The sequence below is a fragment of the Hypanus sabinus genome, chromosome 10, assembly GCF_030144855.1.
Source record: "Hypanus sabinus isolate sHypSab1 chromosome 10, sHypSab1.hap1, whole genome shotgun sequence".
NCBI lineage: Eukaryota > Metazoa > Chordata > Chondrichthyes > Myliobatiformes > Dasyatidae > Hypanus > Hypanus sabinus.
Window position 1 is genome coordinate 38783977 of NC_082715.1, and position 14996 is coordinate 38798972.

Sequence of the window (14996 nt, forward strand, 5' to 3'; positions counted from 1 at the left end):
GGAAATCAGTCTTCTGGTTCTAAAAAAACGTTTGTTGCTAGTCAAGAAATTAAATTGGTCCCTCCATTTAGTGAAACAGAAGTGGAAAGGTATTTTCAACATTTTGAAACTATTGCTCGGATGTCAGAGTGGCCGAAAGATAAATGGTCAGTGTTGTTACAGAGTGTAATTAAAGGCAAAGCACAACAAGTTTACACAGCTTTAACAGCTGCACAAGCTCTTGATTATGATATTGTAAAGAGTCATATTTTAAACGCATATGAGTTAGTCCCAGAAGCATATAGGGAAAGATTCAGAAGTTTGAAAAAGTCTGTGGAAAAAACTTATGTGGAATTTGCCTATGATAAAGCTATGTGTTTTGAGAGATGGGTTTCTTCTAAAAATGTAAATGGGGACTATGATACATTGAGAGAGCTGATTTTAATGGAGGAATTTAAAAGAAGCATTCCTGTTGAAGTAAGGACCTACTTAAATGAGAAGGATACTGATAAATTGCAGGACTGTGCTAGATTAGCTGATGAGTATGTTTTGATCCACAAGAACAAATTTCCTCAGGGCAGAATTTTTAAGAGGAAAAATAACATGGAGACTCCAGATAAATTTGAAATTAAATCGGAGGTTAATGAGAAAGTTGATGAGAAAGGAAAGCCTGTGAAGGAAAGACAGTTTGGTCTTACTTGTAACTATTGTAAGAAGCCTGGCCATGTAATAGCTAACTGTTTCAAATTGAGAAAGAAAGAGAAGGAAGCAGTTCCAGATGCTTGTGTGCAACATACTGAAGCACATGTAAAGTTACAGGGTTCGATAAAAACAAATGAGGCTTTGTTAGAGTCTGACCAAGTTAGAAAGGGATATGATCATTTTATAACTGAAGGGTTTGTATCCTTGAAGGAAGGATCTACTCTGGTGCCAATAAAAATCCTTAGGGATACTGGTGCTTCTCAGTCATTGATGTTAGACAGTGTGTTGAAGTTTAATGAAGAGTCTGATACTGGTGAGGTAAATTACATAAGAGGTGTTGGAAGTGATTTTATGCCTGTACATTTACATAAAGTAAATTTAAAGTCAGGGTTAGTTACAGGATTTGTTAAAGTAGGATTACAGCATAGCTTACCTGTGAATGGTATTTCTTTATTGTTAGGTAATGACTTGGCAGGTGGACAAGTTTTTCCTGAAGTGCATTTGACAATGGAGTCAGAGGAACCAGAGATGAATTCTAACACAGATTCTTCCTGTGTTGTGACTAGAGCTATGGCTAAAAAGATTGATGCGCAGAATGAGGTTGTTATTCAGGACTGTTCAACTCAGGATTCGAGTTTTGAGGATGTGTCAGAGACTTTCTTATCTTCGTTGTTTGAACAAGATTCTGGGAGTAAGTCTGACTATAAAGATTTATCTTTGTCTCGGAAGGAGATGATAGCAGAGCAGAATAGAGACACTGAGATTATAAAATTAAAAGAGCAGGTTTTACTAGATAGTGAAATTGATAAGGTGCCAGTAGGATATTACTTGGAAAAAGGAGTGTTGATGAGGAAGTGGAGATCGCCTACAATTCCTGCAAGTGAGGATTGGAATGTTGTTTACCAGGTAGTTGTTCCAAAAGCTTATCGAAATGAGATTTTGACTTTAGCTCATAGTGTGCCTTTAGGTGGACATCAAGGGATAAGGAAAACTGTGGACAAGATTTTAAAACATTTTTACTGGCCTGGTCTAAGAAAAGATGTGGCGATGTTTTGTAAAACGTGCCATACTTGTCAAATTGCGGGTAAACCAAATCAGGTTACACCAGTAGCTCCATTACAACCTATCCCAGCATTTGGTGAACCATTTTCTAAAGTTATTGTAGATTGTGTTGGTCCATTACCAAAGACAAAAACTGGTTATCAGTATTTGTTGACTATCATGTGTACTTCTTCTAGGTTTCCAGAGGCAGTACCACTTAGGAATATAAAAGCTAAGACTGTGACAAAGGCCCTTATAAATTTTTTTACTTATTTTGGATTACCTAAGGAGATACAAACTGATCAAGGCAGTAATTTTATGTCTGGATTGTTTCAACAGATTGTTTATAAATTGGGAGCTAAGCAAATCACTTCGTCTGCATACCATCCAGAATCGCAGGGTGCCTTGGAGAGGTTTCATTCTACCCTCAAGAATATGATTAGGACATTTTGTGTGGAAAATGAAAGTGACTGGAATGAGGGTATAAACTTACTTTTATTTGCAGTAAGGGAATCGGTACAGGAATCTTTAGGTTTTAGTCCATTTGAACTTGTGTTTGGGCATAGAGTTAGAGGACCTTTAGCTTTGTTGAAAGAACAGTGGATTAATAAGGAAGTACATACTAATTTGTTGGACTATGTGTTGAAATTTAAGGACAGGTTACATAAAGCTTGTAGTTTAGCTAAGGAAAATTTAAAGTTGGCTCAGGAGAAAATGAAGACTTGGTATGATAAAGACGCTAGGATGAGGATGTTTAAGCCTGGAGATAAGGTGTTGGTTCTTTTCCCAGTGCAGACAAATCCTTTACAAGCTAGATTTCATGGTCCTTATGAAATTGTGTCTAAAATTAATGATGTGGATTACGTGGTAAAAACTCCAGATCGTAGAAGGTCAACACAACTTTGCCATATAAATATGTTGAAACCATATTTTGAGAAACAATCTGATACTGTGACTGTTGTGGTTAGTGAGAATGAGTTTGATTTAACTAGGAACATGATAGATGATTCATCTGACTTTCATTCTAAATCCAACATTGTTTCTGTTAGGTTACCAAATTCAACCATTCTGGAAAATATTGATGAAAAATTAGCACATTTACAGTTAGAGCAGAGACAACAGATGAAGGAGTTGATTTTTAAATATAGGGAGTTGTTTCCAGATGTTCCGAGAAGGACTACTATAGCTTCACATGATGTAGATGTTGGGGATGCCAAACCTATTAAACAACATCCATATAGGATGAACATGGAAAAATGTGAACTTGCTGAGAAAGAAATTGAATACATGTTAGAGAATAATATCATTAGACATTCTAACTCGAATTGGAGTTCGCCATGTGTTATGGTGCCAAAGCCAGATGGTAGTATTAGGTTTTGTACGGATTATAGGAAGGTGAATGCTGTAACGAAAACAGATGCATATCCAATTCCTAGAGTAGATGATTGTGTAGATAAAGTTGGAAAGGCAAAGTTCCTTACAAAGATTGATTTATTGAAAGGGTATTGGTGTGTTCCATTAACGGACAGAGGTAGAGAGATTTCTGCATTTGTAACTCCATCTGGGTTATATGAGTAAAATGTTCTTCCATTTGGGATGAAGAATGCCCCAGGTACTTTCCAGAGGATGATTAACTTTGTGATTCAGGGATTGAAAGATACTGATGCTTATATTGATGATTTAGTGACAGGAAATGATACTTGGGAAGCACACATTATTGCGATGGAGAAATTGTTTGAAAGGCTTTCAAAAGCTAACTTAACTATTAATTTAGCTAAGAGTGAATTTGGACATGCCACTGTGACTTACATTGGTTATGTTGTGGGTCAAGGTAAGGTAGCTCCTGTTCTGGCAAAAGTTCAGGCAATTTTAGAGATTCCCACTCCAACGGGGAAAAAAACTCTCAGAAGGTTTTTGGGAATGGTAGGATATTATCGGAAATTTTGTAAGAATTTTGCTAATGTTGCCCTTCCATTAACTAACCTTCTGCGGAAAAATGAGAAGTTTGTATGGACGGTGCCTTGTCAAGAAGCATTTGAAAAATTGAAAACAATGATATGTCAACAACCTGTGCTTAAGGCACCTGACTTTGGAAAACCTTTTTCATTGGCTGTGGATGCTAGTGATGAGGCTGCAGGAGCAGTATTAATGCAAAGGAATGAGGGGAATGAGCTTGATCATCCAGTAGCTTACTTTTCTAAGAAATTTAATAAGCATCAAAGAAATTATTCGACAATAGAGAAAGAATTGTTATCTCTTGTTTTAGCTTTGGAATATTTTGAGGTATATGTTAGTACAACTCAGAAGCCACTTATTGTTTACACTGATCATAATCCGTTAGTTTTTCTGTGTAAGATGAAAAACAAAAACAGAAGGTTATTAAATTGGAGTTTGATGTTACAAGAGTACAATATTGTGATAACTCATATTAAAGGTAAAGATAATGTGGTTGCTGATTGTCTATCTCGATGTTGAATGTACACTGTAATTTTTTTTATGGAGTGGTTTTTTTTCAATTGTAACACTCCTACTGTATTGTGACTTATAAGCTGTTATATGATGGTGTTGTGTATTGTGTATGTTATAAAATTTATACCTTTGTTTTTCTTGTAAGCAATTGTTAAAAATTTTTGTTCTTGTCAGACCAAAAATGTTTTTTTTTGGAGGGAGATGTTACATACTCGTGACACATGACAGTGGTGCCCTTGTCATGTGACTGGGGTTGAAGCTGTACTGGACTTGAGGTGATGGTCTTGTGATGGTGGAATGACGTCATTTTCCCGCCAGTAGAGATCATGTGACGGGTTTTTTTTACAGGTTATAAAAGGTAGACCCCACCCTGTGAGGAGGGGCAGTTCGTGGCTGGATTTGCCAAGTTGACTTCATGCCACTGCGTGTTTGAAGTGATGACGCAGTTTAGTTGAAGGATGAAGTTTTTATTTAATGCCTAAAGTTTAAAAGGTTAATGCCAACAGGTTCGTTATGATTCTGTTAGTTTGAGAATTAAAGGAGAGTGAAGATTCAAGGTTGGAAGTTAAAGATCGAGGAGAATCGCTTTCTACGGTGAAACGGGGGCGACCTTTGTTTGATCCTTATTTGGAAGGATTTCGTTGACTATCTTCGTGTTAATCCCTAGGTTTACCTAGAAAGGATTGAAGGTAGTGGAGAAGGAAAGGTCAGTGCCTTGAAGCCGTTCTGTTTCGTAAATTCTTCGTGGGAATTTCGACGTCGGGAATCGAAGCAAGCGACGTGAAAGAGAATTTAAATCGTCCTGTAAAGTCTCTCCTTTTAAATGGACTGTGAGCATATTGAACTTTTGGCAATATCACTTTAAGAACTGTTTTGGAATATCACTTCAAAGAACTGTTTTGGGAATATCACTTTACGAACTGTTTGAACAGCCGCTCAGCAGCTGTTTCCGGTTACGGTAGTGTTTGTTTACTTTTGGGGGGTTTGTTTTCTGTGTTTAATAAACGTGTTGTTTGTTATAAGAAACCCTTGCCGAACTCATATATTTATTGTTGCCTGAATACGTAACATTATAAATACAAATATTCCAAAATTCAAAACATTTCCAACCCCAAGCATTTTGGATATGGGGTGCTCAAACTTAGTTTCAACTTTTTCCAGAGTTTATGGCATTATAAGGTTTAGCTTACTCTTGTGGAACAGTGTGTAAGAATGAACTATATCAATCTAAATTGTATAGTTAGAAATAACAAGCTGACCATTCCTGCCTGTGGCCATCAAACTTTAAAACTCCTCCCTCGGAGTGCCAGACACCCTGAGCCAATAGGCTGGTCCTGGACTTATTTCTACTTAGCATGATTAACTTGTTATTATTTAATTATTTATGGGTTTATATTGCTATACTTCTACACTATTCTTGGTTGGTGCGGCTGTAACAAAACCCAATTTCCCTCAGGATCATATAACAATTACATCATGGAAACAGGCCATCTTCGCCCTTCTAGTCCATGCCAAACGCTTACTCTCACCTAGTCCCACTGACCCACACTCAGCCCATAACTCTCCATTCCTTTCCTGTCCACATACCTGTCCAATTTTACTTTAAATGACAATACCAAACCTGCCTCTCCCACTTCTACTGGAAGCTCGTTCCACACAGCTACCACTCTCTGAGTAAAGAAATTCCCCCTCGTGATACCCTTAAACTTCTGCCCCCTAACTCTCAACTCTTGTTTGAATCTCCCCTACTCTCAATGGAAAAAGCCTATCCACATCAACTCTATCTATCCCCCTCATAATTTTAAATACCTCTATCAAGTCCCCACTCTACCTTCTACGCTCCAAAGAATAAAGACCTAACTTGTTCAACCTTTCCCTGTAACTTAGGTGCTGAAACCCAGGTAACACTCTAGTAAATCTTCTCTGTACTCTGTCTATCTTGTTGACGTCTTTCCTGTAATTCAGTGACCAGAACTGTACACAATACTCCAAATTCGGCCTTACCAATGCTTTGTACAATTTTAACATTACATCCCAACTCCTATACTCAATGCTCTGATTTATAAAGGCCAACATACCAAAAGTTTTCTTCACCACCCTACCCACATGAGATTCTACCCTTGGAACTATGCACACTCTGTTCTGCTGCATTCTTCAATGCCCTACCATTTACCATGTATGTCCCATTTGGATTATTCCTACCAAAATGTAGCACCTCACACTTATCAGCATTAAATTCCATCTGCCATCATTCAGCCCACTCTTCTAACTGGCCTAAATCTCTCTGCAAGCTTTGAAAACCTACTTCATTATCCACAACGCCACCTACCTTAGTATCATCTGCATACTTACTAATCCAACTTACCACCCTATCATCCAGATCATTAATGTATATGACAAACAACATTGGACCCAGTACAGATCCCTGAGGCACACCACTAGTCACCGGCCTCCAACCTGACAAACAGTTATCCACCACTACTCAATAAAGTATGTCTGTCTGTCATCACACACTTAAAATTCAAACAAGGCAAATAATAAAAACTACAAAGACGTGTTAGTTGCATGGGCAATGAGGTCAGGATTGTAAGGGCGAAATCCACAATGACATTATTGTAAGTAATAATGGGACAATTTACATGGAGATTTACACCTTTTACACTTTATCAATAGTTTACTTTAAAATCGGCGCAACTGAAAACAAAATTACTACATTGCAAAGAGCTGCGAGAAGAGTTTACAGAATAGTCAACATTGAGTATTAACTCTGTCACGGCCGGGAAGACAGAGAAAACCGGACCCTGATATGACAGCGGATCCAGTTCACCTGAAATCATTGGCGAGGGACATGGCCGAGCCCCGGACACTCTGGACGTGGGTAGTCATGCCCCAAAGCGAAATCCATCCTGTAACTTGTTCCCTCCCCCGCCACCGGACACACAACACCCTTCTCCCCTCCAGCCTCATAACCGTGAAGCCAAATACAAAAACTATCCGTAGTAAAGTCTCAACTAAACCAAGCAACAGCATCATCATCCGTTTTATATTTCCAGCAATGACCTCGCCACAAAAAAAACTCCGATCTGCCAAGCACTTCCAGTATTTTCTCTTTTAATGTCAGACTCGCCAACATTTGATTTTAATTTTGGACCAGCACCTTCGCCGACGCTGCCCCCGCCAGCCAAGCCCGAGACTCCCCCACAGGCTCCGCTTCACAAATACAACATGGTCTCGCCCACTGAGCAAGGTTTTACCAGCGACCTGGTTCTCAGCTCTGCCTCTCCGACTCGGCCCCGGCCTCCCGATCCGATCCCGTGCTCGGCTCTCCCGCTTCCTGGACCCGAGCCGCGGTACTCTCACCCTAACAACCAGCGGAGGTCCCCTCCCTGCCGAACCTCAGAGCCCGCCCATTATTGTGTTTTGCCCTCCCCCACACAAAAACATTTTAAAGCGGTAGAGGAAATAGAGGGTGAAATATTCGGGATTAAGTGCGATTCTAACCTATTAGACCCGCTGTGGGTAGTTTTGCTCAGGCGAGCCCGAGATTTCCCTTAGGCCGTCGCGTCGGGCGGAGCCGGGTCAGCAGAAGATGGCGGCGGTGGTGCGGGCAGTGGCGTTGCCGCTACGGCTCCGGCTTTTAGCCGGGAAGCGGCTGCGCTTTTCAGGTACACATGGTTTAAGATCTTATTTCATTTATGGAAGGAATTCAAGTTTTTATTTCCTTCGCTACAGCGGACTCTCTGAGAATAGTTGCCTAAATTTAGCGGTAGGTTGTGTTGATGCAGTGCGTCTCTCAGCTACTAAATTGGACATAAATGCCACGACATTTTGATAACTTTATGTTACGGAATTTCTCTCTCTCTCTATCTCTGGTCAGCAGGACAGCTTTTCGACCTTATAAGTCAAAAGAAAAATTCTTCCAACATTACTCGTTACTTTCTCCCGGAGACAAGTTTATAGAGATTTGACACTTAGACTTTTTATTCCCTCTCTGCCTGATTTGTGTTCGATAAGTACGTTTTGCTGTGCGATCTACATAGCTCATAATATAAAAGAATATTTACATGTGTTATTGGACGGCAAAATAAAACTCAAATGTTTGTTTTATTTTTACATAATTACATTCTAAATGGTTTCGCCCAATTGGTAGTGTTGACTTCCAATAAAAACACTTCAGCTGCCACCCTAATCTTTGAAAGAACAAATAAAATAAAACGTTTGAATGGAATGTGAAATTAAATACTTTAATTTCCTATAAATTGTGTAGGATGATGTCAATCAGCCCTCTTGTCAGTAAATGAAAGAAGGGAACTATAGTTGTTGGAAATCCTCAGATAAAAGCAAAATACTAGAAACTGCAGCTGGACCACCATCTGTAAAAGATGTTTCAGGTCAAGTATCATCTTTCCACAGGTGCTGCCAGACACAGGTGCTGCTGAGTGTTTCCAGCATTTTCTGTCTTTTTTTTCTTGAGACAATTTTGACCAACAGCGCTAAAAATAAATGAATTTAAAGAGTCATTGATAACTCTGTTAATTTTTATAAGGTTGTCCCTGTACTATTTGTGCAGCAGGCATTTATTGACATAGTTGCTGAAAGTAAATGTCAATTTGACCCTTGTACGATGGACACTGGTAATTTACAGTATTTATGACTTTTTAAACATTTACTTTAAGTGTTGAATATAAACTTCTGTTTTAATTAAGGATCTTAGTTGAGCACTCATGAAAATCAACTCTTTCATTTATTGGAAATTTAGTGATTTTAGTAGGAGAATTTGGGAATATATAAATTTGTGTAAAAGAAATTTTAAAATCATCTCCCAAAAATTTGAGAATAAACCTCACTCTCACAGAATTTATGTGGGAAAATAAAATAAACAACATTTTTTCCCAACTGTATTTCTTGTTTCATGTATATCTTTGTGATATCGAAAATTGCAATATGGGCCATTTTCTAAGATTATGTCCACCTCCTAATGCTGGGTCACCTGTATTTTATTAAAGTCTGTTGTGGTTAAGCCTTTTACCTGACACCAACATCACATTTATATCAGTCACAATTTAAATTTGTTATAATTTAAATTATGATTTTTTGCAAATATTAATCTGAGGTTTCCGTTTGGAAGAGTTTGGAGTTAATGTGTGCATGAAGGTCAATGAAAATTTAGTGGGCAGAAGAGCATACTCTGACTAAAAATATTAAGCATTAAGTTAACATATATATATATATATATATATATATATATATATATATATATATATATATATATATATATAAAATAATGATGTTATAAATATCCCAAGATACCATACAATGTCCATAATAAAAACTGTCAAATTGACATCTACTTTTCAGTAGATGATCAGGTTTTTATGAAGTGCTCCAATCACATTTTATGTTCATGATCTGATTCATTGTTTTATTTACAGAAGTTCTGATAAATTTTGATCATAATGCTCTCTGAGGGAGCAAAGTTCTGAAATATGTAAATAGTTTACTTAGTGAAGCTACCTAAAATTTCCCTTGGTCAGCAACTAAAACTGTTTGAATTGATGATGAAGGGTCTCGCCCGAAATGTCAACTGTTTACACTTTTCCTGGCCTGCTGAGTTGCTTTGAATTGAATTTGCATTTGCAACAGTGCTGGGAAAAAAATAGTTTATATAACTTAAATACTCAGTATATAAATACAATCTTAAATGTCATCAGAAACAAACGGAGTTGGTTTGTGCCCACTCCATAAAATGCAGCATATCAGGTTCAAAGAACAAAAGATCTCTAATGTCACAGTGATCTCCTCCTGTCCTATTATCCTTTCAAAAACCCAGCAATTCTCCATTTCTGGTCTCTTAAGCTTACCAGATTGTTGGCTGTGACCTGAGCCACCTACAGTTTTAAGTTTTGGAATTACCTCCTCAAACCTTGCAGCCATTCTACTTGTTACAATAGTTAAATTCTACATTTTTGACCAATTCTTATTTTCTTAACTACAATATCTCCTTATATGAATTTGGTATTGTGGGAAGAATTTTCAATGCATCTTAGGGAAGAGCTCTTCAGCCATGTGATGGTGGGGTAGGAGATGGGTGTAGTTGAAGAGATTATCATGATCAATTCCCCGGGAGAACCCTTTGTATCTATCACAATCAGGTTTTTTCTCCTTTCTTGAATGTGGTCACTTTACCTCTGATATACTCACTTCTCAGATGTGAGCGAAATGGATGAGATAAGAATTTGTAGAATTATTCACCACAATGTTTTGGTATGTCAGGATCTTCCTATCCTCCAGATGTGTACCATTTCTCTCTTGCCATCAGTCCCTTTTTATTAAGGTGAAAGAATGGTACTAACTTAGTATACTGGCGGTCTTTTTCTTTAAAAATATATTTCATTTTCAATTGAAACTGTCAAAGCAGGACCACTTGCAAACTATAGAATATTAATTATCCAAAACCACTGAGGTGCTTGTCAATTAAACACCGCTCTTTCACTGTTGGAAACTTTTATAAATTTAAATAGCCAGTTAGATCCCCTGTAAGTGGATTCGTTCTTGCAGGTCCAGACCTCAAAGAAATAAGGGTTTTTATTTTGTTTTCCCAACCCCCACATTCAAGCAACTTGTGAATGTTTTAATTATGTAGCTCCAAATTTGAGATGGGTCCAGCTTGTATCATGTTTATCATTACATTTTCCTTTTATGATGTTTCAAATCTTAAATAATGCGTCCTATTAAGCTAGGCAGCTTAGTGAATTTCAAATCTGGAAAATAATGCAAAGATATATGTGAACGTGGAACTGAACCCTAAGGAAATGAAAAGCGGATTAGTCTGAAAATATTGCTTTCATCTGTTTTTGCAGGCTACAATATTTTGATGTACAGTGCTATATTTGTGCATTGTACCACACAATTGGCTGGCAGGGTGGAGATGCGTCTCTACCAAAGGAAGTGTAAGGCGCTCCTTCCCTCTGCTAACCTGTAGACCATAATCATCCACATCATACAACACAGCGGGTAATGATGATGATAACTACGTACTTGTGTCCACAAAAAAAAGTATTGTCTTCATTTTAAGAGTTCAGCTTGGTGTTAACTCATATTTCAGTTTCCTCTCTGTTTGGGATCTGACAGATTTCAACAAAATTATTATTTAAATAGAGTTTAACTTTGTGCTTTGTTACTTTTGCTCTGCTCATCTTGAGCATTAAATTGCCATCCTTGCTATTTTTTGTCATAATTACAAAGTGTTGCAATCATACTGAATGGTGCAAATATTTGTGGGAGTGTCAGACCAGTGGAACAGTTGGTGACCTAATCTGCAAACAAGCATACGTGTTTGAAGTGGGACAAAGGTTATTCCAGCCCTTTTTTTAAACCATGTATGGGAAGTAAATGAACAATCTGTGCCAAAGTTCAATGATTAAATAGCATGCTACATCTAGCATATTTGCATAATTCAGGGGGCAGACGAGTTCAGTAATTCCAGTTGCCCACGTGTATTATTTGCACTATGGTTCTTTGGTGTGTTTATTTGATGGCAAAAGATTAATATCAGATAAAAAATATTTAGAGTTGTATTCTAAAATTAAAATGTCATTCATTTCTTCAAAAAAGCTGATCATGATAGTTATGTGAAAAAATTAAATAAACATGTTTTTACATCCTAATGAGCCACAACTTATGTCATTAGAAATGACTTTTTATTGAAAACTTACCTCTGTAATTATACCATTTTATATCACTGAATTCAGTTGTTCATCTCCCTTGATACACAGCCTTCAGGAAGAAGGACGAAGGGTGGTTTAGCTTTTTTTTTGCTTAGTATTGGGTTGAGATAATGTTCTTGCACAATATATCCTTTCACTTGATGAAATTTGCCTTGCTAACTGAATGTGGTATGTTGTTCAGTAAAATCATTAAATGGGGGAAAGGTCAATCATTAGAAACTGAGTCATAGTGTATCTACTCAGTTCTGAGACATCTCAGATCAAGTCCTCAGTATTCCTAAGTAGGAGAGTCAACAGCCAGAGGTTGTGGTCCACGTAGGTACCAATGACGAGGTTCTGCAAAGTGAGTTCAGGGAGTAAGGTGCGAAGTTAAAGGGGAGGACCTCCATGGTTGTGATCTCAAGATTGCTACCCTGTGCTGCAAGCTAGTGAGGCCAGAAGTAGGAAGATTATACAATTTAACACATGGCTAAGGACTTAGTGTAGGAGGGAGGACTAAAGATTTTTGGATCATTGGGCTCTTTTTCAGGAAAGGTGGAACCTGTACAGAAGGGACAGTTTGCACCTGAACTGGAAGGGGACTACTATCCTAGCAGGAAGCTAGTGCTGCAATAGTGGGGTTCAGAACAGAGGTGTAAGGGGATGGGAACACGAGTGCCAAAGAGTTAGTAGAAAGGCTGTAGAGACAAGTTGTTAAGAAGACCTCAGACCAAGTCAGGAATGATGAAGTTGAGCATGGTGCGATTAATGTCCTGAACTGCATGTATTTCAATGCAAGAAGCATCGTAGGAAAGGCGGCTGATCTCAGGGTATGGATCAACACCTGGAATTATGATATTGTAGCCATTTGTGAGACTTGGTTGCAGGAGGGGCAGAACTGGCGGGTCAATAGCCAGGGAAAGTGTCAAGGCAATGCTCAGTCAGGACAGACTGGGTGAAACCATGTGTGACCATGTTAATGGGGCTTATATTATAGACCTCTCAACAGTCCAAGGGATTTAGAGGAACAAATTTGCAGAGAGATCGTTGACTGTGGCAAGAAACATAAGGTTGTTACAGTAGGTGATTTTTAACTTTCCATATATTGACTGGGACTCCCATACAAAGATCTAAATGGAATAGAGCTTGTCAAATATTTTCCAGAAAGCTTCTTTAATCAGTATATAGAAGTCTCAATGAGAGATTTGCGGTACTTAATCTTCTATAGAGGAATGAGACAGGGCAGGTGACAGAAGGTTGTGTTGGTGAACGTTTTTCATCTAGTGTCCACAATACCACTAATCCAAGATAAGTATGCAAAAAGATAGGTCTGGTCCGCAGGTTGAGATTCTAAATTGGAGAAAGGCCAATTTTAATAATATCGGAAAAGATCTGGCAAATATGGATTAGGACAGGCTGTTTTCTGGCAAAAGTGTACTTTGTAAATGGGAGACCTTCAAAAGTGAAATTTTGAGAATACAACCCTCATATGTGCCTGTCAGAATAAAAGGTAAAGATAACAGGTGCAGGGAACCTTGGTTTTCAAGGGATATTGAGGCCCAGGTTAAGGGGGAAAGAAGGAGTTGCATAGCATTTATAGGTAGGAAGGAACAAATGGGGTGCTTATGGACTATAAGAAATGCAAGAAAATACTTAGAGAAAGATATCAGGGGTCTAAAAGAAGGTGTGAGGTTGCCCTAGCAGACAAGGTGAAGGAGAATCTTAAGGGATTCTATAGATGTGTTAAGAACAAAAGGATGGTAATCCATGTGTGGAGCCAAAAGAAATGGAGGAGATCTCAAAATAATTTTTTTGCATCTGCATTTACTGAGTAGATGGGCACGGAGTCTATAGAAATGAGGCAAAGCAGCTTCAACTTCATGGACCCTTGAAGTTGACAGATTACAGGGGAGAAGAGGGTGAACACCTGTGAAGAGGGTGTTTGCTGTACTAAGGCAAATTAGGATAGATAAATTCCCAGGGCCTCACAAGGTGTTCCCTCAGACCCTGTGGGAAGCAAGTACAGAAATTGCAGGGCCCCTAGCAAAGATATTTAAATCATCCTAACCGACAGGTCAGGTACCAGAGGGTTGGGGGATAGCCAATGTTGCTCCGCTGTTTAATAAAGGCTCTTCAAAAAAGCAGAAAATTTTAGGCCGGTGAGCCTGACATCAGCAGTGGGAAAGTTATTGGAAGGTATCCTGAGGGTCTGGATAAATAAGTATTTGAATAGACATGGACTGATTAAGAATAGTTAGCATAGCTTTGTGCATGGTAGGTCACGCCTAACCAATTTTATAGTTTTTTTTTGAGGAAGTTACCAGGAAAGTTGATGAAGGCAAGGCAGTGGCTGTTGTCTATGTGGACTTCAGTAAGGTATTTGACAAGATCCCGCATGGGAGGTTGGTCAAGGAGTTTCAGTCATACCGCATTCAAGATGAGATGTCTAATCCAATGTACTGGACATTAGCTTTGTGGAAAAAGCTAGAAAGTGGTAGGAGATGGTAGCCTCTCTGACTGGAGACCTGTGACTACCGGAATGCCGCAGGGATTGGTGCTGGTTCCCTTGTTGTTTGCCAAATATATCAACAATCTGGATGATGATCTGGCTAACTGAATCAGCAAATTTGTGGATAACATCAAGATTGGGGGTTTAGTGGACAGTGAGGAAGGTTATCGTGGCTTGCAGCGGGATCTGAACCAGCTGGAAAAATGAAGTGAAAAATGGCAGATGGAATTTAATACAGACAAGTGCGAGGTTTTGCACTTTGGTGGATCCAACTGGGGTAAATGGTAGGACACTGAGGAGTGTGGTAGAACAAAGGGATCTGAGAATAGAGGTCTGTAATTCACTGAAAATGGTTGCACAGGTAGATAGGGTCATTTTAAAAAAAGCTTTTGGCATATTGGCCTTCATAAATCAAAGTATTGAGTACAGAAGATAGGATGTTATGTTGAAGTTGTAGAAGACATTCATGAGGCCTAATTTGGAGTATTGTGTGCAGTTTTGGTCACCTACCTACAGGAAAGATGTAAATAAGGTTGAAAGAGTACAGAGAACATTTATAAGGATTTTGCCGGGTCTGGAGGACCTGAGAT

General features: G+C 38.5%; 2 protein-coding genes across 5 annotated transcripts in view; one reads left to right on the top strand and one right to left on the bottom strand.

The window, feature by feature from the left end:
• hadhb (hydroxyacyl-CoA dehydrogenase trifunctional multienzyme complex subunit beta) overlaps nt 1-7823 on the bottom strand; it is a 45246-nt gene extending 37423 nt beyond the window's left edge. The window contains exon 1 of one of the 4 annotated variants that reach the window (XM_059981698.1): nt 7693-7823. The gene's annotated coding sequence lies outside the window, so the exon portion shown is untranslated. Of the gene's footprint in view, nt 1-7348; nt 7610-7692 lie in introns of those variants that run through there. The other 3 variants (XM_059981697.1, XM_059981699.1, XM_059981700.1) reach the window with 3 other exon arrangements.
• The window catches only part of LOC132400596 (trifunctional enzyme subunit alpha, mitochondrial-like), a 59931-nt gene continuing 52658 nt past the window's right edge, over nt 7724-14996 (top strand). Inside the window, exon 1 of the mRNA XM_059981696.1 lies at nt 7724-7856. Within this exon, the coding sequence (XP_059837679.1) occupies nt 7781-7856 (76 nt within the window). The 5' untranslated portion in view covers nt 7724-7780. The remainder of the gene's footprint in view (nt 7857-14996) is intronic.